The sequence below is a fragment of the Nerophis lumbriciformis genome, linkage group LG02 (assembly GCF_033978685.3).
Source record: "Nerophis lumbriciformis linkage group LG02, RoL_Nlum_v2.1, whole genome shotgun sequence".
Lineage (NCBI taxonomy): Eukaryota > Metazoa > Chordata > Actinopteri > Syngnathiformes > Syngnathidae > Nerophis > Nerophis lumbriciformis.
In genome coordinates, this window is record NC_084549.2 from 15,253,900 (window position 1) to 15,276,701 (window position 22,802).

The window sequence follows — 22,802 nt, forward strand, 5'->3', positions numbered from 1 at the left end:
ATATAAATTATTGTCAATTGTGCTGAAGTGGTATTTTTGTATCTGTGCAAGCTGGCAATCCAAAAGATTGCCAGGTGTCTTTATCAGTGTTGTGTCCAGACTCAGCCTGCTGACGGCTAAGGCCGAACACCGCCGTGATGCAGACTGAGCAGAGACAAGGCGATATAATCTGCATCAACTAATTTTTATTCATTCTATAATGATATATTGTGTCTAACTGGAGTTGTCGAGATACCCCCTTCCCTCAGCGACAGCTTCAGTGATGTAATAGGGCCCTTCCAAATAAATAGAGGAGGCGCGCGGGCTTGACTTTTAGAACGTAGTTTGGATCTGTAACTAGAATACAGCCCAAAACATGTGTCTCCTCGAGCTAAATTGAACTCTGTCTCTGCATGATTCCTTGCTTCTTGTCTGATTATTAGATGTCATCAGTGTTTGAACCTGACGATTGAGTCCATGACGATAAATTCTGTTTTGTTTGATCAGCCATTTTACTGCCGTGTTACAAATACCATTTGGGAACTATTAAGGTATGTAAATAAACATGTACAAAATCTTTTTGTAAATAACTAATTTCACAAAGTATATATCTGCGGCTTATAGTCCGGTGCGGCTAATATATAGATGTTTTCGCGCTAAAAATTTAGCAGCTGCGGCTAATAGTAGCTGTGTGCTATATAGACTGGAAATTACGGTATTTCCTTTTATTGTTGTTTAAAAACTGCAATGTAATTGTGTTGTGAAGTACATCTGTGATATACATTTCTGAATAACAATAATAAATCTGAATCGAGCAATGTTCTCACCACGTGGCTGAGCGTCATCACTCGCAGCAGTATCTCACAACAAGACTTGACGGCGCCGATGGGGAATGTCGGCACCACCTCTTTCATGAGGCCAAGCACATGGAGCAAGGTGGTGTCCTCTCTGCTGCCTGCACAAAAAATTATTGAAATAGTACACCAACCTTGATTATGAGGTAAAAACAGGCAGTGTAAGCCTACCTCCTGCCTGCTCCATCTCTTTGATGCAGAACTTGGCGGTGGTCGCTGCAGCAGGGTGATGGGTGGGCGCTTTGTCTGTGAACAGGAAGTCACTCCCTCGGAGGATGGAGCACACGCCCTGCTGTGCTGCCTTACGCACCTACATAGAGAAGACACCAATTTAATCACTTTGTTGAACCATTTCCTACGCAAACATAAGAATAATGAGCTGACCTTGGGTTTGCTGTGCACGGTAAAGCTAAGCAGGCCATGGTAAGCCTGAAGAGTGGACGGGTACGTCCACACAGCCGCGTCTTGTTTCCTCAACAGAGTAGCCAAGCATGACAGAATCTAGAAATGAATACAAGACAACCAATCACACATTTGAACATTTATTAAAAAATTAAAAATTATTAAAAAAATCAGTATTTACCCATCTAAGAGCTGAGCTAGTTTCCGACGTGTTCTGTTTGGACATGACGTCCATCAGAGCCTTGGCGGTGTCTGAGAACTTGGACATGAGCACCGGGCCCGGAACCCTGAGTGGAACAAATCATGGACATGTTTGCTATTCACCATCTTCAAGAACTTTAGCTGAATGGGTCAATTTGTGGGAGACAGTTCTCCAACCTTTTCATGGTGAGGTTGAGGAGGTATGCCACTGCAGCTTGCGACTCCGGTGAATCCACCACCTCCAGAGTGGTCATCTAAAAAAAAAAACACATGCTGCACTTTCCAAATACAGGTTTTACATAATCGAGTGAATGCTACAAAAGGAAGTTTCAATGTGCTTTGACAGGCAATGACAATATGTTTTATGGTTTATAAAAGTTAATTCCATAAGAGTTTACATGAGACTGTGTATGTCATTGTTAGCATGCATGGTAAACCAGCAAATTAATGACAAACCACAAAAAATGCTGACAATTATACAAAATATGTGCGTAACAGACTCGATTTACACAACATTGTTTAGGTCGATATGGCCTAAAATCCTGCGATAACCATATATACCACAATATATTATTTGTTATGTAAACTTTCAAAACGGGTTACAAATGTTCCTATTTGGTATTAGGTAACATTTTGCGTCATTTTCTATTGCATTATTTTCTCAAAACTGTTATTAATCTATCAAATGCTCATATCAAATTGCTAAGTTACTGTTGATAGCTGGTTAGTTTCTGTTGTAACATGGTTCTAGCTACTCTTCTGTTAAAAAGGAGTAAGTAATTATTCTTCTGTTGTTTCATTACTTAATATTAGTTTTGGGCGATACTACAAATGTGGGTATCAAACAAATACCAAGTAGTTACATTGTCATACCAATGATGATACTTTAAATTATAAATACAATTTAAAAAATGATTTATTTTTTCTGATCACAATTATCAGACAAAACACAGGATGGTTGTATAACAATGTCAATAAGGGTGTGAATCTTTTTGGCACCTAAAAATTTGACCCGATTCTGATTACTGGGGTGACGATGCGATTCAGAATCGATTCTCGATTTCAACACAATTCCAACTGATTTTCACAATGTATTATTTGGTATAATAAATATACCGTAATGAAACTTTCAAAACAGGTCACAGGTTAGAAAAGCTCCTTCTGGTTGCATGGAGATGGCCTAGCAACGTCTCAAAAATGTGATTCTTATGTACAAAAATGTTTATTTTAAATTGCCACTTTTATGAATTGATTTAAAACGGAATGATTAAGAATCGCGAATCCGATGTGAATCAATAATTTTGTGCACCTTTAAATATCAATACAATATTTAAATTATGTCGTTCAACATTTCTTTAAAGGCACCAGGAGGTAAAAATAGTTATGCAGACAGTAGTAATTCAGCGTCAAGGCAGAATGAAACAAAGATACACAAAACTTATAAAACATTAACAACCACAAACAATCATCAGTATACAAGCACACTGAGAAACAGTAAAATATATTACCTTAGGTCATTGTAATCTCAGGGCATTCAATCGATCCCAACTAGACTGTTTGGTTTGTCTTATGAGACGTTTCGCCTCTCATCCGAGTCGGCTTCACCAGTTCATGCTCATAGACTTAGATTGGTCAGATCTCCTGGTAGTCTTAGACTTATATTGGTCAGATCTGGTCTTGCGGCTGGTGCCAATACCTCAGTAGACTTCATCAGTTCATGCTCATAGACTTAGATTGGTCAGACCACCAATTTCCCACATACAACACTGTCCTTTCAACCATTCTAAAAAGAACTCTGCAATTTGGCCTCCAACAAATAACAGGAGTTAGAAACATTCTGATCACAGAAGGTGAGGTTTATTTGCTTTTCGCTGACACGTTTGCGCAACACAACTAGAACGTGTCCTAAACATGCATTATCAGGATCGTATTAAAAGTGTGGTGGTCAAATGAAACATTTTTTAAACGGATTAAACACATTTTAGAATTTGGATTAAGCATGATTAATCTTTTGCATAGTTAAGATTTGCTTACACTTACACTTCCTCGTGATCTACATAACATGTAATGGCGGCTCATTTGTCAAAATTTTGCATAGATTGTTTTACAGACCATCTTCAAACCGCTTTCTGACCGTCTCTTCAGAATGTGTGCGGTCCTATTTACGTGCCTCCACTTTGACTGCGTCTTCTCCCCAACAGGCCCGTTTTAGTTTTTATCGCTTCCATACGGAGTCCACTGACGAATCCAAGTTAGAACTACACTACTTTGTATTAGAAGTGGCAACAGTGGAGGATGCATGTGCATGTATGAGCTTGTCTGCCCCACAACAAGAGGATAGAGAAAAAGGAGGTTATTGACAACAGCGTCGGCCTACAATTACAAACTTGTGAAAAGATCTTAGGGTACATTTCTACCATATATGGAGATATCCGCTGACATCACACTTGGGAAAAACATCACTAATTGTGCAAATTCCAAATGGCTTGTTTGGAGGAAGTATGAAGGAAGGCAAATTTGTTTTATAAATATCTCACATTTTAGGGACTTATGCAGATCCCAAATACAACAATTGGTTTTGCATATGTCCTCTTTAAGAAAAGACCACAATATTCATACACAAATGCAACTTTGTGTCAGGTTGCTATCCAGGAAAGTTTTTAAGGGTTTCCTTGAATGCATGTCATTTATTTGCCCACAACTTGGTTAAAGTTGTATCTACAGTTCTTTCAGGCTGTATTTTGGAGTGAAATTTGTCAGCGAGCACACCAGTAGGAGTCTCCTCACCCATTTTTCAATTGTATTGATGTAATCACTGACCGTATAGAGGTGAAAGTAAAAGAGCTTGTACAGTCAAAATAAATTGCATGATAAATCTAAGAGTGTCCATGATTAATGCAATATTTTTTAATGATTAATCAAATGAGTTACCTTATTCATTTTGACAACCCTAATTCAATTCTCTATCGTCGGCCAAATGTATATTATTAATTTATACTGTATTTCGTTTATTACGCGCAACCCTAGTAGAAACTCATATTTTTTTTTATCTCATGTGCCACAAATCATAGATTTTGTTGTAGTTTGTTAGTCCTTATTTTGTTGCTCTTTAAAAAGTGTAATTAGTATTTGAAAAGTAGTTGCCAGGTGGCCTGAATTCTAAATGATTATGTTCCAGTTGGTCAGGACTACAAAAATGCAAATGCCCATCTTGACCTGAATATAAAACCTTAGAAGAAAGTCTGACAAAGACAGGTTGACTTATATTCATGTAGACCGGTGGTACCCAACCACCGGGCCGTGGCCCGGTACCGGTTCGTGGATCGATTGGTACCAGGCCGCACAAGAAATAATAATAAAAAAACATTTTTTAATTTTTTTTATTTTACTTTATTTTTATTAAATCGACATAAAAAAGACAAGATACACTTACAGTTAGTGCACCAACCCAAAAAAAACCTCCCCCATTTACACTCATTCGCACAAAAGGGTTGTTTCTTTCTGTCATTAATATTTCTGGTTCCTACATTATATATCAATATAGATCAATACAGCCTGCAGGGATACAGTCCGTAAGCACACATGATTGTATTTCTTTATGACGAAAAAAAAAATACCATACACCCCCCCCCCCGGTCAGTGGGACAAATTTTCAAGCATTGACCGGTCCGCAGCTAGAAAAAGGTTGGGGATCACTGATGTAGACGACAACCACGACATTTGGAAAAACGGTCTCAAAGGTTGATCAAGTTAGCAAACACGGGAGGAGTAAAGGTGCTAATTTTCAGATAATGGTGATCAATGATGCGGAGTCATCAAACTGTCAGCACACTTACCAAAGCTGCAAAGTACTCCGTTTCTGTCTCCTTGCCCCCCTGACTGCGAATCACTTCCGTTACAGCTGCCAACACGGCACAGATCTGCCAAGCAAGCACATTTGGTCATATTGTTATGGTCACAATACGTTTTTGCAGACGTCCACACGTCATAACTTCGCCTTACCTCTTTGTGAGCAGCAGAATTGGACTCCCACAACCGCTGCACCTTCCTAAATGTCAGGTTGGAGCAGTCCGACAGGCCGCTGAGGAAGGTGCCCGACGTTCGGTCTGATAACGCCTCATCTGGCTCGTCTTCCATGCGTGCTTCCTTCTGGCTGCTTTTGCGGCGCTCCAGCGAACCTTTCTGTAGGTCATTGTGCAGTTTGAGAGCGTCTACCGTTAGGTCACTCTTTCCTGTGTGGACGGGAACCAAATAACAGACACATAAAATGTTATTAGCATGAGTAATAAAAACAAAAACATTTTTTTCTGTAAGATGCATAGACAAGCATGGCACTTCAGGCAAGCCTGTGTTAACATATATAAATATTTGTACTATTACGATTAAGCGGGGGGGGTCTACTCCGAAGATAACACAAATAATAACAGAAGAAATGAGCAAATTACCAAGATGGTTTGACAAAAACAGACTATCTTTGAATCTCAGTAAAACTAAAATAATGCTATTGGTAACAGTAGAAGAGAAAGTCAAACACAAACACAGATAGACGGAGTAAATATTGAAAGGGTAAAAGAAAACACATTTTTGGGTGTAATAATAGATGATAAAATGAATTGGAAATTTCATGCAAAAAATATACAACATAAAGTAGCAAGAAACACATCAATAATGAATAAAGCAAAACATGTTTTAGACCAAAAATCAATTCATATTCTCTAATGCACTGTTTTTCAACCTTTTTTGAGCCAAGGCACATTTTTTGCGTTGCAAAAATCCGGCGGCGCACCACCAGCAGAAATGCTAAACTCAGTTGACAGTTAAAAGTCATTGTGGCAATTGTTGGATATGACTTTAAACCATAACCAACCATGCATCAATATAGCTCTTGTCTCAAAGTACCGTAGGTGTACTGTCACGACCTGTCACATCATGCCATGACTTGTTTTGAGTTTTTTTGCTGTTTTCCTGTGTGTAGTGTTTTAGTTCTTGTCTTGCGCTCCTATTTTGGTGGCTTTTTCTCTTTTTTTGGTATTTTCCTGTAGCAGTTTCATGTCTTCCTTTGAGCGATATTTCCCGCATCTACTTTGTTTTAGCAATCAAGAATATTTCAGTTGTTTTTATCCTTCTTTGTGGGGACATTGTTGATTGTCATGTCATGTTCGGATGTACATTGTTGCCCTCACTTAAACTTTCCACGTGCAAGATTGAATCTATTTAAAAAAGTGTAACCGAGGGTTTATAAATGTCACCTATACTGTATAAAACTACAAAATAACAAACAAACGCCGTCTTTGCTCCACAGTAAGTTTTTGCTGTCGTCCAGCATTCTGTTTTTGTTTACTTTGTAGCCAGTTCAGTTTTAGTTTCGTTCTGCATAGCCTTCCCTAAGCTTCAATGCCTTTTCTTAAGGGCACTCACTTTTTATCTGTTTTTGGTTTAAGCATAAGACACCCTTTTACCTGCATTTACAAAGCAATTAGCTACCGGCTGTCACCTACTGGTATGGAAGAGTATTACACGGTTACTCTGCCGAGCTCGAGACAGCACCGACACTCAACAACAACAACACATAATTTGCAGACTATAATTACTGGTTTGCAAAAAATGTTTTTAACCCAAATATGTGAAATTAGATAATCTCCCACGGCACACCAGACTGTATCTCACGGCACACTAGTATCTGAGTTGTTGTGCAGAAATATGGGGAAAATACTACAAATGTGGGCTTCATTCACTAAATGTGTTACAAAAAAGTGTTAGTGTGTGTGTGTTTTGTCTCGTCGTGTCTTGTCGCATAGTAACAGTGGTACTATTGTATTGTTAGTGTATAGGAGTTTTTCTTGCTTTTGTTTGTATAGTATTGTTCTTGTATTATATTGTTTATGTTAAATGTGGAGTGAGTGAGAGGGGTTGGGATATTATAAGCAATTGCTTCATGCAACCCCTTTTCAAGCCTTGCATAAATGTCTCTGCCAAAATGTAAAAAAAAAAAAAAGTGTGTTGTTGTATTGTGCAGGTTTGAAATAAATACTTCAAATTCAAAAAGATCAATTAGAATAATACATAACGTTTCATAGAGAGAACATACAAACCCTTTATTTATTAAATTACAATTATTGAAATTCAACGATTTGGTGCATTTATAAAAAGCTAAAATTATGTACAAAGCAAATTACAACTTGCTACCTAAGAATGTACAACAATTCTTCTCAACAAAAGATGAGAAACATAACCTTAGAGGAAAATCTAATTTAAAACATGTGTATGCTTGTACAACACTTAAAACCTTTAGCATATCAGTATGTGGAATTAAATTATGGAACGGATTAACCAAAGAAATCAAACAAAGCACCAATATGATTCAGTTTAAGAGACTGTTCAAACTACAAGCGTTCACAAAGTACACAGAACAGGAATTATGATGACATCTTGAACCCTTTTTTTTTTATTGACACAACGATTATTTATGTCTTTAATAATTGTATGCTTACTATGGTATATTATTTATTTGTTCACTGTTCTGTTACAGAGAACAAGGAAATGTGATACAATTGCTATGGTATGAAAAGGGGTAGTATTAAATAAGCTGTGCTTCTTCCTACTCCTTTTCGGACGAGTTGTAATGACACAACTGGAATTGTGTGATGCATTACATTGTATCGTATGCATGTTCCAAATAAACTGAAACTGAACTGAACGGAATTACATAAAAAATAACTATACTCTTAATGAAAGTAAAAGACAGATACAATGGTTGAATTAAACATTCAAAATCTCCACATTAATACCGTTGTTTTAAATGTCATTATATTACAGTTACACATCGATGTATTAATGTGTCTCTGACAGTTATAAAGTCACCGTATTTATTTATACAATATAGTCATTGTGATGTGTACCTAGTTACGGTCAGTGACAGTTGAAACTATACCGTATTACTGACATTCAGCCGAGTAATTACCCTATAAAAGCTATAAACTACTTTGACATTCCTAGTGTTTTATTCCCTAAAAAGGACAAATTCGTAGTTTGAACATAAGTAAAGCCAACTAGCTAGCATTAGCTAAAGTTAGCCCACGTGCTAAAGTAAAGCTTTTACCAGAAGGTCTGCTGAAGAAGCGACTTTTAGCAGCCTGTCGGTGTCGGTTCGTCTGCGGGTTGGAGTCGCTGCTGTGCCCTTTCTTCCATCGTTTGAGTTTAGAGCTCGTCCCGGATCGAAGTTTCCCAGATTTAACCATTTTTAGGGGGTTTAAAGAACTCACGCTGCCCCTACTGTGTACACACGCAGCTGCCTCTGTCGCTCAGTTGATGACGTCATGCACACATTTAATGGCCGTTTGGCCAGCAGATGGCGCTGCTTAGCTCAAAATAAACACTTGCGCAGTGAACGTTCGACTGTGGATGCTTATTTCTTTATTTGCTATTCTTTAGCGGCTCGTTAGCACTGGTAGTTTTTTTTTTTTTTAAAGGAAAAATATGGGGGTAAAACTAATATTTTTTATTTTAATAATGTTTCTGTAGGAGGACAAACATAACACAAACCTTCCCAATTTAACGGGGTGTTAGCCAATGACGTTGGCTGGGAGGCGGGACTTCCAGGAAGAGATAGGGAAGTGACGTTGTTGATAGAAAGTAGGTGTTCGAGTACTGTGGGTAAAAGAGGGGAGACGCACATCGTGTTTGTTGTGTGGTTGTGCAATAAAGACAAGACAAACTAAAGAAGTTGTGTGAGCCTACATTCCGGGGATATTACAATATGTTTGTGTGTATGCTGACCAGCGCCGTTTTGTCCGACTAATTTTGGCGGTCTTTGAACTCACCGTAGTTGGTTTACGTGTATAACTTTCTCCGTCGCTGCCACAGAAAGACATGTTTTATGCCACTCCTTTGTCTCATTTTGTCCACCAAATGTTTTATGCTGTGCGTGAATGCACCAAGGTGAGCTTTGTTGATGTTGTTGACTTGTGTGGAGTGCTAATAATCCATGCTAACATGCTATTTAGGCTAGCTTTGTGTACATATAGCATCATTATGCCTCGTTTGTGGGTATATTTGAGTTCATCTAATTCCTTTTCTTATGTTCTCTGTGTCTCATGACACATTATCTGCATGTGATATTGGCTGCATTTCTGATTCTGTGCCATGTTGTTCCAGACCACAGCAAACGTTAAAAAAAAAGTTACAGTACCACTGATAGTCACACACACTAGGTGTGGTGAAATTACCCTCTGCATTTGACCCGTCCCCTTGTTCCACGCCCTGGGAGGTGAGGGGAGCAGTGAGCAGCAGCGGTGGCCGCGCTCAGGAATCATTTTGGTGATTCAACCCCCAATTCCAACCCTTGATGCTGAGTGGGACAGGGAGGTAATGGGTCCCATTTTTATAGTCTTTGGTATGACTCGGCCGGGATTTGAACTCAGGACCTACCGATCTCAGGGCGGACAAAGATTGTAATAAATCCATTAGAAGACAGCCTGTCCTTTCCTTTAACTTGGGCACACACATCTATACCTTTGGCAGTTTTAAGCCAGTAATTCCTAGGAGTTATCTCACCCTCTGAGACACTTACTTAATGTTGCCTTCATTATAACACATAAGCCTTTTAACTTTTTGCGGCTCTAGACAGATTTGGGTTTTTGTATTTTTGGTCCAATATGGCTCTTTCAACATGTTAGGTTGCCGACCCGTTTATAGCAATACGTATTCATTTAAGTGGGTGAACTGTAAATTAATCCGAGTTTAGTTTAAATGCATGGGTTTCATTTAGATATGTATGCCATTCAAGGAACCAATGATCTCATAACTTTTTCATTGTCCATGTCTTTTTTTTTTTTAATAGAATGACAATGGTTGAGCACAGCGTTGATTGACCAAACAACATATAAATATGCTGATATCTACATTTTCCCTTCTGTCATCTCCTTAAATTATAGAAGAAAAACATGTTTTTTTCCTGTATTTGGGTTGCAAACACGTTTTAGTTTGCTATTGCCACAAGGAAGAAGACACAAAGCAAAGAGGAATATTGGTGTAAACAATGGACGTGTAAGTTGTGGGGCAAATGTGGTAAGATTCTACCTTTTTTCTAAAGTATTTCAGTGCTTTTTTTTTTTAGTATTCTTCATTTCTGTGGAAAAATAGGGAGAACAAATACAAAAAGGAACAATAAAAAACAATACTTATATATAAAATTGTACACAAAGTCCCAGTGCATATGCTGCTTCCCTTCAAATATCACCACTTTCTGGCCCTTTTGTTGTGTTTCAGTTGGAGAGAATTGCAGGGTTCACGTTGACAATGACTTGGACAACAAAGTCTTTCTGGATTTTGGCATCCTGCAGACGCGTCTTGTCAGTGAGGAGTTTCCCCGAGAAGAACCACCTCTGGCGGGACACGTCGATGTCTTCTTGTCGCTGCAGCTGCTTCTTCAGCTCAGCGATGGAGTCGGCCATGCTGGCCGTCAGACGCACGTCCTCTCCTGCGAAAGCAGGGTCGTTATACATCAATCACCGTGCTATGCGTCACCGGACGGGGACATTTCTCACCGGTGGACAATCGCACACGGAGCTGGAACTCCTGTCTGCATGGAGGAGGCTGCGCTTGCTTTTGTGTGGATTCGCACACTTTGCTTTCATTGCATGTTTCGGTGATGAGGTTGACAGGGGGGGTTAAAGTGTATGCTGGCAGCTGGTAGCGGTTGCCGAGCTCATCATAACTCTCAGCGAGAGAGCCTGCAGGGGACGAGAAGAAGAAAAAAAATGCAGATCATTTCCTTACTATCCCCAAAGGTGGTAGTGTATAAACCCGAATATAAGACCACCCCTCCTTTTTAGGACCAAACCTAAAACTAGAGACAAAAAAACATCACATTTCTTAGCTGCTCTAACCAGACTATAAAATGGTAAATCATTCTGTCTTATATATATAGTGTGGCCTTAAACGCAATTTTTTTCTTGCCCCATTTTGCTTACTTATTAATATTTCTAGAGTTGAAGGACCCCCACCCCACAATCAACCTAACTTAATCTCCCCTGCACACACTCTCAGTATGTTTACATGCACTAAAACTAATTATTGACTGAATTTGGTTGAAACTAGTTTTTTAAAACATGTATTAACCTTAATAAGACATCAAAGATTTAAGAGTAGGGGTGTAACGGTACACAAAAATTTCGGTTCGGTACATACCTCGGTTTAGAGGTCACGGTTCGGTTCATTTTCGGAACAGTAAGAAAACAACAAAATATACATTTTTGGGTTATTTATTTACCAAATTTGCAAAATCTTCCACCAAAAATATTTTTCTTAGTGGAATATTTGATGTGAAGTAATGGGAACCTTGGATGGGTCAATAATTCATAATAACATTGATTTTGATTCAATATTATGTTTTGAGCAATGACAGTTTGAAAGAAAATAAAACAGCTTTGTTTTATTAGTCAACATTGCAACTTTTACTAAATTACATTTAACCTTTAAGCTTTTTTATTTCTCTTTTGTTATGTTTTTGTTTATTTTAATAGTATTTTTAGAATGTGCCGTGGGCCTTTAAAACATTAGCTCTGGGTCGCAAATGGCCTCCGGGGCACACTTTTGACACCCCTGCTATAGATAATTAAAAAATTAAATCTGATAAATTTATGGATAAAAAGCAGAGCCTGGCTACGCACGCGCGTTTATCATAACTCTCTCGCTCTCTCTGTCTCTGCCCCTCCCTCACGAATGCTGCTGGCGCACAATTTTTTTTGTTTTTAACCCCTTCTTAACCCTGAACGTACATTGAAAATACACGCAACCCTAACTCAAAATGCCGGACATTATGGTCAGTCTATCGTAGCCCGTTAGCTGCTAGCATGCCGCTAACGGGCTACGATAGACTGACCATATGTCCTCTTTTCACCGGACATGTCCTCTTTTGCGTAGCTGTCAGGGCGGAGTTTCTTAAATGCCTCAAATGTCCGGCATTTTGAGTAAGCATTGCTTACACAACGTCCGTTACGCTACTTAATATGTCCGTGTGGAAACTCGTTCGGTATACCTCCGAACCGAACCGGAACCCCCGTACCGAAACGGTTCAATACAAATACACGTACCGTTACACCCCTATTTAAGAGTTTTAATAATCACCCAACTTTATTCGCCTAAATATGATTATAAATGTGTGGCGTTTTCCTTTACTTGGTAGAGATGATCTGATTAATGTAGGATTATCATTACTGGATTATAATTCCACGTCATTAAAACAACCTGGTCCTTAACACCACCAAGACGAAGGAGCTGATCATGGATTTCCGGAAGAAAAAAACAATAAACATCCAACCACTGTACATCAATGGGGATTATGTGGAAAGGGTCTCTAACTTCAGGTTCCTAGGGATCCAGATCGAGGAAGAACTGTCGTGGAGTATGAACACCTCAGGGACCATCAAAAAGGCACAGCAGAGACTTTACTTTCTGAGACTCCTCAAAAAGAACAACCTGTCATAAAAACTGCCATTAAGATCACTGGCTGCTCTCTCCCCTCCCTGGATGAACTGTGCAGTGCCAGGTGCCTCAAAAAGGCCCAAAACATCATAAGGGACCCATCTCACCCTGGACATAAACTTTTTGAACTGCTGCCCTCGGGCAGGAGATACAGGACAATAAAATGCCGGACAAACAGACTTAAGAACACTTTTTACCTGAGAGCAATAGTGTCGCTGAACACAAGATGACAATAATGACTGTGCATGTGAGCTGTGTGCTTGGTATTTTTATGTATTTTATGGATATTTTATCTATGTTCTTATGTTTTTATGTGTTATGAATTTGCACTAAATTAGTTTTGCTTACAATTTCGTTGTACAATGTACAATGACAATAAAGATATATTCTATTCTATTCACATATGCATAAAAATGTGTTTTCTTTTGTATTATTTTTTTTTTATGAATTAGGTAACGTTTATGACAACCTTTTTCCAAAGCACAATATAGAATGTGAGATATAACCGTATAATGCATACATTTTTTATTTGTTTTCAAAACGGTTACAAAAAAGTGGGACCCGAAAAATTTAATGTGGGACCCCATTTTTATGACTTGATGGGGTCCCTGGGATCTCATTTTGAAAATTCCTAGCGCTAACACCGATGGAGTATTGGTGTGTGCAAAACAGCAGCAGGCGGCTGTGGCCTGCGGGCTGGTTCTAATACTAATCAAATATCATCCGGGGGCTATAGATCATTTATTTGCGGGCCGGATCTGTCCAGCGGGCCCTGACTTTGACACTTAGGAAATAGTCGAAAGAACGCACATTCATCATGCTTCGTCTCAATGTCTGATTTACAAAAGCACTCCCAGTGAGACATTCATTGCTGCCTGGTTAATGCCAGAGTGCATGCTGCTAGTTGCAGAAACCCGCCATAATGTGCTAAAATATAACGTGAATCCTTTCAGAATTGAGTATATAAAGGTGACAGGTACCATTTTTGTTGTTGATTGGAAACTGGCTTTCCCCCACTGCTTTCTGTGCACCAATCCAGGCGGTCACACAGCGCTGTTATGTAACCATCACAGCAGTAATCTCTAAACAACTGATGCGTGGCCTACTGTGCACCGCCCTCTGACATTTGAATTATGACAAGCAACTGATGAAAAATGTGCAATTCCAAGCAGGTTGAGGCATATAACAAGTGTGTGTGTGTGTGTGTGTGTGTGTGTGTGTGTACCGTGAGGCAGAGTGATGCAGGCTCCGTCCACGATAGCCTGCGCCAGCTCCAGGTCATTGCACTCTGCCGCCAGGGCTGCCGCTCGCAGGGCGTCCCAGATCTCTTTCCGTCCGTCAAAGGCCGGTGCCGTGTCCCAAAACTCATCCCGTTTACTCCTGAGCTGGCCCTCGGTCATTGGGTACTCGCTCTTCCACTTGGGACGCTCCTTTTTGAGAGGCTCGTTGCGTCCTGATGGCAAACGGTGGACAGTCGGCGCAATGTTACTCATGGTTTTTAAAAGACGACTCGTAGGTTTGTAAGTCATTCATAAGAAAAGCACAATGTAAAACAGTGCGAAGGTGATATTAACAGCAGCAACTTACAATGGCGCGCTAATAATCATGATTAAGTGATAAGTTAGTAGTTATGCCACAGGTGTCAAACTCAAGGCCCGGGGGCCAAATCTGGCACGCCACATTATTTTATTTGGCCCGCGAAAGCCTGGAAATAATATGCACTAATAAAATGCTTAATCTTTTCTTACTAAATATATTTGTTCTTTCCCTTTCGACATGAAATATCATGTACTGCATGCATTTGCATATATTTTAAAATGAAATATTCCATCCATTTTCTACCGCTTGTCCCTCACGGGGTCGCGGGGGGTGCTGGAGCCTATCTCAGCTGCATTCGGGCGGAAGGCGGGGTACACCCTGGACAAATCAAAATATTACATCATCATGTATTCCAAAAATATTTTTGGTCAAATAAAGATAAATGCTGTACTTAAATATCTATTTGACTTATGATTTCAAAACAAATTATCAATCAAATTGTAGACTGTAAAATTGACAATAGATTTTACGGTTAAATAGAGTTTTTTTTTTTACCGTAAAATCTACTTTGGTACTGTTTTTTCCCATATACCGTATTTTTCGGACTATAAGTCGCAGTTTTTTTCATAGTTTGGCCGGGGGTGCGATTTATACTCAGGAGCGACTTATGTGTGAAATTATTAACACATTACCGTAAAATATCAAATAATATTATTTAGCTCATTCACGTAAGAGACTAGACGTATAAGATTTCATGGGATTTAGCAATTAGGAGTGACAGATTGTTTGGTAAACGTATAGCATGTTCTATATGTTATAGTTATTTGAATGACTCTTACCATAATATGTTACGTTAACATACCAGGCACGTTCTCAGTTGGTTATTTATGCCTCATATAACGTACACTTATTCAGCCTGTTGTTCACTATTCTTTATTTATTTTAAATTGCCTTTCAAATGTCTATTGTTGGTGTTGGGTTTTATCAAAAAATGCGACTTATACTCCAGTGCGAGTTATATATGTTTTTTTCCTTCTTTATTATGCATTTTCGGCTGGTGCGACTTATACTCCGAAAAATGCGGTACAGTAAGATACTAAAACATTAAAACAACAAGATTTTACAGTGCTTAAATCTTACCGCTAAAAACAATGGTATTGTTTTTCCATTCCATTCCATTTATTAACATTTTTTTATGCTGTTAAAAAAAACAAAAAACACTGCTTTTACTGTAAAATTCTGGTGACTGAGCTGTCGGTTTTTAAATTAAAATTTAAATATTTTTTTTGCAGCTTATGTAAAAAAATATATTGTTAATGTATTATATATATACATGTATATATGTAATATATTACTCATTGTTAAAAGCGGCCCTCTGAGGGCAACCATAACTCCGATGTGGCCCTCAATGAAAACCAGTTTGACACCCCTGAGTTATGCAGTTCTGTGCCTGTTTATTTTCAATGTTGCTTATTATCTCCCTGCAGCCACAAGGAAATAATTCTCTGTGATGCAAAATGTGAATCTAATTAAATTTTCAAGTAACAAGAAGAAGAAGAACGTTCCATTTAACAGCACACTGATTTACAATACGTTTATATCAGTGGCCAAGTACGCCCGCATTGAAAGTTTATAGAGACCAACGACCAACCTCAACAACCAACTTATTTTGAAATGAATACCTCTCAAAATTCAGCAGGTAAGGTGACAGCAGTCACCATGCGGCGTGTGGCCGTGCAAAATCCAATGTAGCCACGTGTGCAAAGCAAGAACGTTAATTTGATTCACAGAGGGCGGGATAATTAAAGTGATTAATTCTGCAGTAGTTGTGTGGATTACAGTCGCCAGCAGCAACACATACATGTGATGCTGACTTTACACCCACACACGGGCCCACGCCAGCGGATTACAGGCAGTAATCAGGTGCCACATAACAGGATTTAGTCTCTGGCTATCCTCAAAGGGCATTGGCTGGACACACCGACATGCTTTGGCCAATGACATCATCTCATTGAGCTGTACAATACTGAATATATGTTATCGCCTTAATTAGGAGAATTAGCAGAGGGTGTACACTGTGCTGCTCTATCATTTATTATCAGTACATTTTGAACAGGATTGTGTTGCAAAGTAGATTTTTTCCATCTGTAAATGCAAATGATAATAGTGCAAGATTGTAGTTTTTTCTCCCCCTTTGTTGGGCCGCCAAAAATATCTGTTTCTCAGCTTAGACTTAGACAAACTTTATTGATCCACAAGGGAAACTTCCAGTTACAAAGGATGGTAAGGGCAAGGATGGAAATGATAATGCAGGTATAAAGTAAGACTAAAGATGTGCCATAGTAGCAATATAAAATATAACATATATGTAATATTTACACATTATATATACAGTATATAATATACATACTGATATATTATATTATAATGTATATAATATATACAAGATATAACAAATTGTGGTCCCTATAGGCCGCAGTGGTAGTCAGTTGTAATACACTTTTGCACCACTTGTGGCAGTAATGACTATATCATACAAACCGAAGAAGTCTGGATCAAAAGTCAACAGACAAGTTTCTTAAGTGCAAAAATTGTCATTTTCACTTACCGGTACATTTTATTGACCATTCAAGAATAAGTTATTATTTATCGTTATTAATTGAGTTAATTTATTGTAGCACTAAATAATTTAATCAGTTATTTATGATGCAGTATAGTTGATTATTTTTTATTTTTCTAATCAGCCTGACCTAAGTCTAAGGTTTATGTGTTAAATAAATAATAATCTTTTAAAATTAACACATACTTTAGTCCTTTTGACAAGGTTCATCCTGCTAAACTGTAAGTAGGTTAGCTGTTTAATATACTGTTTAATATAATTAAAATTAAGAGTAGGATTACTAATTCAGTGTTGATATTTGATTGGGGGTCCCGTGGCCCTCTGTAGTGGAAAAGTTGGGGCCCCAGGTCAAAAAGGTTAGGAACCACTGCAATAGTGCTTCATTTACAGCTAAACAAAACGGACTAGTTTCAAAAAGGTAGAAGAGGTTGCTATAGCAACTATTTATAGTGTTTGTGTCCAATAAAAAGCATGTATTTTGTAGCTAAAAAAGAATAGAAAAAAATATTTTAAAAGATTTATATTTTCATATTTATAAAAAATAAGTCCATATTTAAAACAAATATAATAAAAATGTTGGACAGCAGCAACAAATTAAACAGAACATTTCTACTTTCAACATAATTATGTCTACATAAACTAGCCAACTATGCATCAAATACACCCCTCGTTGGATGACTAAAATAAATAATCTATCAATAACTTACTTTTCAGCAAAATCCTTAAAGGTGGATTCGGAGAATGGTAGTAGTTGTATTCCCTGGAGTTCGGAACTCCCATAGTTTTGTTGTGGATCTTTAAGTTTGTTGTGACTGCGGCGGCTTCGGCCGCATGGAAAGAGCAGCAACACGCAATGAAAGCTCTGCAACAATCTGCTCAGTCTGGATGTGTTCTATGGCGCCACAAGCCCAGGTACATGGAAGTAAACCCTCCCTCTACTTATATGTGTGCTACTCATGAACTCTTGGTCCACCGTAAATATAAATAGCAGGTAATGGAACAAGGGTTCAATACGGCGACAATAAGTGTCCTGACTCTCCTGAAGGTTGCATCTTTACACAGGAGGCCGATAATCCTATCAGTTCTATTTAGAGGGCGGGATAGAAATACCCGACGCGAGCATGCTAAACCTATTAGCAGACAACAAAGCCTCGTCATTCTGTGAAGCGGACCACCGGCACGGTGATTAATTTGAGGGGCGTTGATGTCGTGTCGAAGTAAAATACACTGTGCACACTAAAAAATGTTGGGTTAAAAAATAACCCAATTGCTGGTTCAGAAAAGAACAAACCCCTTTTTGAGTTATTTTAACTCAACATTTTGGGTTAATTTTTTAAACCCAATTTTGGCGTTGAATTATTTACCCAAAAAGTTGAGTTATGATAACTTAATGTTGGGTTATTCCCAACAAAACTATTGGGTTGAATTATTTAACCCAATAGTTGAGTTATGCGAACTCAATGTTGGTTGATTCATAACCCAACTATTGGGTTTAATTTATTTGACACAAAAGCTGATTTATGCTCACTACAATGTTGGGTTATTCCCAACCCAACTATTGGGTTGCGCAATTTGGCGCTCCTTGACCCAATATTTTTTTTTTAATTATATATTGTACTGCTGGTTTGTCCTACTCCTTCCCAACTACTGATCAAAATTGTTTTTATTCTATTAGAATATACTCAAAAGCAAGATATGAGTGACATTTTTTTTTTTTACAAGAATTGCCGTATATGGTCATAGTAGTTCTATAAAGCATGCTCAAATATTTTCATGTACATAAGATGTGTGATTGTAAATAATGTTAATGAGATTAATCCATGATAAAAATTCCCTTCAAGAAAAAAGTACATTTTTAGTTAAAAAAAACAACCTTTTACCCAAAAATGTGTTACTCATTGAAAAACAACCCAAAAATGGTTCATAGTTTTGAAAACTCAGAAATTGAGTTAAAATAATACCCTTATAACTCCCAAAATTGATTGCTCTTCATAAAAATAACTCAAAAATGTAACCCAACACTAGCAACTCATAAATTGGGTTATAAAAATAACCCAGCATTTCTTAGTGTGTGAAGAACACAAGTCAAGTCAAAGACTTGTGTTCTGTGCGAGCTCCAGCTGCAGATCAATGCATTATGAATAACACATCCATGCCTGCAGACACTTTGGGGAATTTTTTTGGAGGGCGGTGCCTATAAAAATCAGGGCACAGATTTGAAGCCTGAAAGATTCAGCAGCTACTGTGAGGTTTTTGGACAATGGCACGCAAAATAGCTCCATCTTTTTGCATTTTTAAGTAAAAGGTATACTGAATTCATGCAGTGCTTTGAAACACGGGAAGTTACATCAGATCGAAAAGGACAACTGAAGTCACATTGCTTGACTCCTACCATTTGTCCCGTAGATCAAAACTATTTCATTATAGACTGCAACTCCCGACACCATGAAACTTTGAATAACTGTACAGACAATGTTACAATGCCACCCAAGTCTAAAGAGATGTTAACCACTATATGACGAAACTAAAATAAAGTAAAACTCACAGACATATTATGGAAAGGGAAAAGTGGCTGTAACACAATATGACAGATTTGCTTCGCTACACATCTTAAAATACCGCCACATTGCACTTCTAATATCCTGGCTTCACCACATCGCTGATTTTTTCTGTTTTTTTCTACATATTCTACAACATTTTTCCCTAACTAGTGTAAGCATTTTCAAGCATAAACATGGCTAAATGAACACAAACATGTCAATACTCCAGTGGTATTGGCCACTAGATGAGACTAATCAGAACACGCTGTACAGTATTGGGGCCTCTGATTGGCTTAGCCTTAAGCAGCAGTACTATATTGGATTAAAAGAGTGTAAAGGTGAATAAGGGGTGATATTTCACGTCTAGAGGGCTCTTGTGATGTTAAAAAATGGTATTGAGAAGCTCATAAAGCTATGAAAATATTTGATTTATAACTAATGATTCTTACGTCGCAAAAATGGCATTATCAAGTCCAGAACCAATTTACAGCAATAAACGAGGTATTACTGTATATGTCAATCAACTACAGATCTGGGATCTGTAAAATGTTATCATAGCTATGCTAACAATGCAATATCCTGTTATGTTGTTGTATGTTATATATGGTATTTAAATGTATACGTCTACACACACTCTTATTTTTTTTATTATTATAGGCAGACACCCTAAACCAGTAGTGCTGACTAACAATATTTCTAAACTGTCTAGACCGGGGGCCAGCAACCCAAGGCTCCATAGCTGCATGCGGCTCTTTAGCGCCGCCCTAGTGGCTCCCTGGATCTCTTTCAGAGATGTGTGAAAATGGAAAAAGTTGAAGAAGAAAATATATTTTTTTGTTTTAATATATTTTCTGTAGGAGAAAAAACAGGACACAAACCTTCGTAATTGTTAGAAATCCCACTGTTTATGTTAAATATGCTTCACTGATGAGAGTATTTGGCAAGCACCGTTTTGTCCTACTAATTTTTCAACGATCCTTGAACTCATCGTAGTTTGTTTATATGTACAACTTTCTCCGATGCTGCCACAGAAAGACGTGTTTTATGCCACTCCTTCTTCGTCTCATTTTGTCCACCAAACATTTTATGCTGCGCGCGAATGCACAAAGGTGAGCTTTGTTGATTTCATATACTTGTTGGGGTGCTAATCAGGCATATTTGGTCAATCCATGACTGCAAGCTAATCGATGCTAACATGCTATCTAGGCTAGCTTTATTATGCCTCGTTTGGAGGTATATTTGAGCTCATTTAATTTCCTTTACTTATGTCCTCTGTGTATTTAATTTATATTTGCATGTCTCATGACACATGATCTGTATGTAATAATGGCTGCATTTCTCATAGTTGTTAGTGTGCCATTGTGTTCCAGACCACAGCAAACTTTACCCAGCTTGGAAAGATGGTAATAAATCCATTAGAAGAAGAAAGCCTGCCGTTTCCTTAAACTTGGGACACACACATCTATACCTTTGGCCATTCTGAGCCAGTCTCATCCTGTGAGAAGCCTCCATTCTACTAATGATTTCCAATGTTGCAAAAATGTGTTGAATAAAAATAAAAATACAACATTCCTGTCAACGAAGATTTGTGTCAGCCTTTGATAGTAGGCTAATATCCTAACAGTAGTTCCCTAGAATTCCTTCTAAGTTACAGCTCTTGTTATTACCAAATCTGTGTTATATGTGTTTTATGTTGCACGATTGCACCAAGAAAAATTCCTAGTTTGTGAACCCGTTCTCCAACAATGGCAATAAAATGATTCTGATTCTGATTCTGATTCTGATACGTCATGTGTTGCCTTCATTATAACACTTATATAAGGCTTTTAATTTTTTGCGGCTCCAGACAGATTTTTTTTGTTGTATTTTTGGTCCAATGTGGCTCTTTCAACATATTTGGCTTGCTGACCCCTGGTCTAGACATTTGCAACATTTCATATCATATCAGTCTGCAAGGCTCGCCGTCTCCTTAAAGTAGCCTAATCTCCATTTAACCACGAGGAAATTAATCTTCTATAATGCAACCATCAAACAATGCAAAGCCTACAAGAGGATTTGAAGGGTCCCACAGCCCTCCATTACACTTCTACCCACTTCTGCCCCATTTTCGGGTTCTCACCTCCACGTTTTTTGCCTCTGGTCAAGCTTCTGGTACTCTCCTGTCCATCGGTTCCGCTCCTCCCAACACAGCCTCCCATCACGGACCCTGTATGTGTCACACCGAAGGGAAAATGTACACTAAATCACAAAAAAAGACATAATAAAAAAGGTTGCAAAGTGTTTCAGTGTTCCTGAAAGGGCAAGCTGGCTGTAATGTTTACGTCACGTGTACTGACAGCTGCCGCACGAGCCAGCTCCACGCGCCACTATCCCTCGTGTATTTACGAATATATTAATTATTTTATTAATTATTACATTACATACGAATTTGTATGAAATATATAAGCACTTAATATATTGGTAATTTTAGCAGGTCATAAAATCGTCAAAATTTGTAATTACTTACCGGAAATCCAGTCTGCTAAATTATGCATTCGTCGACAGTTAGCTTGCCACATCAGAACTCCAAAGTTTTAGGTTTTTGTTTTTTTTACCGAACCCGAGAAATAAACAGGAAAAAGAACAAAAAAAACCCCCGCTCTAATTCACCTGCTGACTTCAGGAAATTATCATAAAACATCTACAAATATAAGGAAATAAAAGAATAGTTCTCCACTGAATGCCGGAGAACAGAACAAACCTCCGTACAAGAGGTTTGCATTGATTCTAGAATTAAAGCCTGATCAGACTTTGCACATGCGCAGACGCTACCCACTAGTCTGCTGCGTTTCAGGACAGCGGAAAATAGAAGCGAAGATTTTCAAAATAAAATGCCTAAAATGTATGCCGGGATTACATTTTAATATAGTTTAAAAAAATCAGTCAAAATATATTATAATATAGGATATTTTAAATAAAATCTACATTTCTACGATAAAACTGATTCCAAAATGTTCACTTACTAGGCTGTTTTAACTGAGAAAAAGGGAGCGGAAGTTTTATTGTTACGGTTTAATAGTGGCCAACATTTGGCGCTTGACAATTCTCACCCTCCCAGAAGAATCCTTATCACGGAAACTGGTATTTTGCATGATGGATAAACTATAGTTGGAATGATTAATAATTTAGTTTATTGATAATATT

The 22,802-nt window shown here is 38.1% G+C and overlaps 2 protein-coding genes across 3 annotated transcripts in view; both read right to left on the bottom strand.

Annotated features, from left to right (window-relative positions):
* The window catches only part of rrp12 (ribosomal RNA processing 12 homolog), a 29,924-nt gene extending 21,158 nt beyond the window's left edge, over positions 1 to 8,766 (bottom strand). Inside the window, exons 1-8 of the mRNA XM_061944385.1 lie at positions 8,536 to 8,766; positions 5,439 to 5,668; positions 5,273 to 5,356; positions 1,614 to 1,690; positions 1,417 to 1,522; positions 1,218 to 1,334; positions 1,005 to 1,143; positions 807 to 934 (exon numbers count right to left, since the gene is read on the bottom strand). Of these exons, the coding sequence (XP_061800369.1) occupies positions 807 to 934; positions 1,005 to 1,143; positions 1,218 to 1,334; positions 1,417 to 1,522; positions 1,614 to 1,690; positions 5,273 to 5,356; positions 5,439 to 5,668; positions 8,536 to 8,674 (1,020 nt within the window). The 5' untranslated portion in view covers positions 8,675 to 8,766. The remainder of the gene's footprint in view (positions 1 to 806; positions 935 to 1,004; positions 1,144 to 1,217; positions 1,335 to 1,416; positions 1,523 to 1,613; positions 1,691 to 5,272; positions 5,357 to 5,438; positions 5,669 to 8,535) is intronic.
* Positions 8,767 to 8,858: 92 nt separating this feature from the next.
* On the bottom strand, positions 8,859 to 22,428 carry ubtd1a (ubiquitin domain containing 1a). 2 transcript variants are annotated; one of them, XM_061944677.1, is made up of 5 exons: positions 22,126 to 22,428; positions 21,739 to 21,825; positions 14,146 to 14,373; positions 10,982 to 11,167; positions 8,860 to 10,914 (listed from the first exon to the last, which is right to left on the bottom strand). In XM_061944677.1, exons 1-5 carry the CDS (start codon positions 22,175 to 22,177, stop codon positions 10,700 to 10,702), a joined length of 768 nt encoding a protein of 255 aa, XP_061800661.1. In that variant the 5' UTR covers positions 22,178 to 22,428; the 3' UTR covers positions 8,860 to 10,699. The 2 variants fall into 2 exon arrangements, with proteins under 2 accessions (XP_061800739.1, XP_061800661.1); XM_061944755.2 differs by lacking the exons at positions 21,739 to 21,825; positions 22,126 to 22,428 and adding an exon at positions 17,787 to 18,195 and having other exon boundaries at positions 8,859 to 10,914.
* Positions 22,429 to 22,802: the final 374 nt, after the last annotated feature.

Excerpts from the sequence above, each read along its gene's own strand:
- ubtd1a (XM_061944677.1), bottom strand. The coding sequence starts at position 22,177 with ATGTGGCAAGCTAACTGTCGACGAATGCATAATTTAGCAGACTGGATT. Across the intron at positions 21,826-22,125 it reads TTTAGCAGACTGGATTTCCG|GGTCCGTGATGGGAGGCTGT; the intron begins GTAAGTAATTAC and ends TGACACATACAG. Across the intron at positions 14,374-21,738 it reads CAGAGGCAAAAAACGTGGAG|GACGCAACGAGCCTCTCAAA; the intron begins GTGAGAACCCGA and ends GTTTGCCATCAG.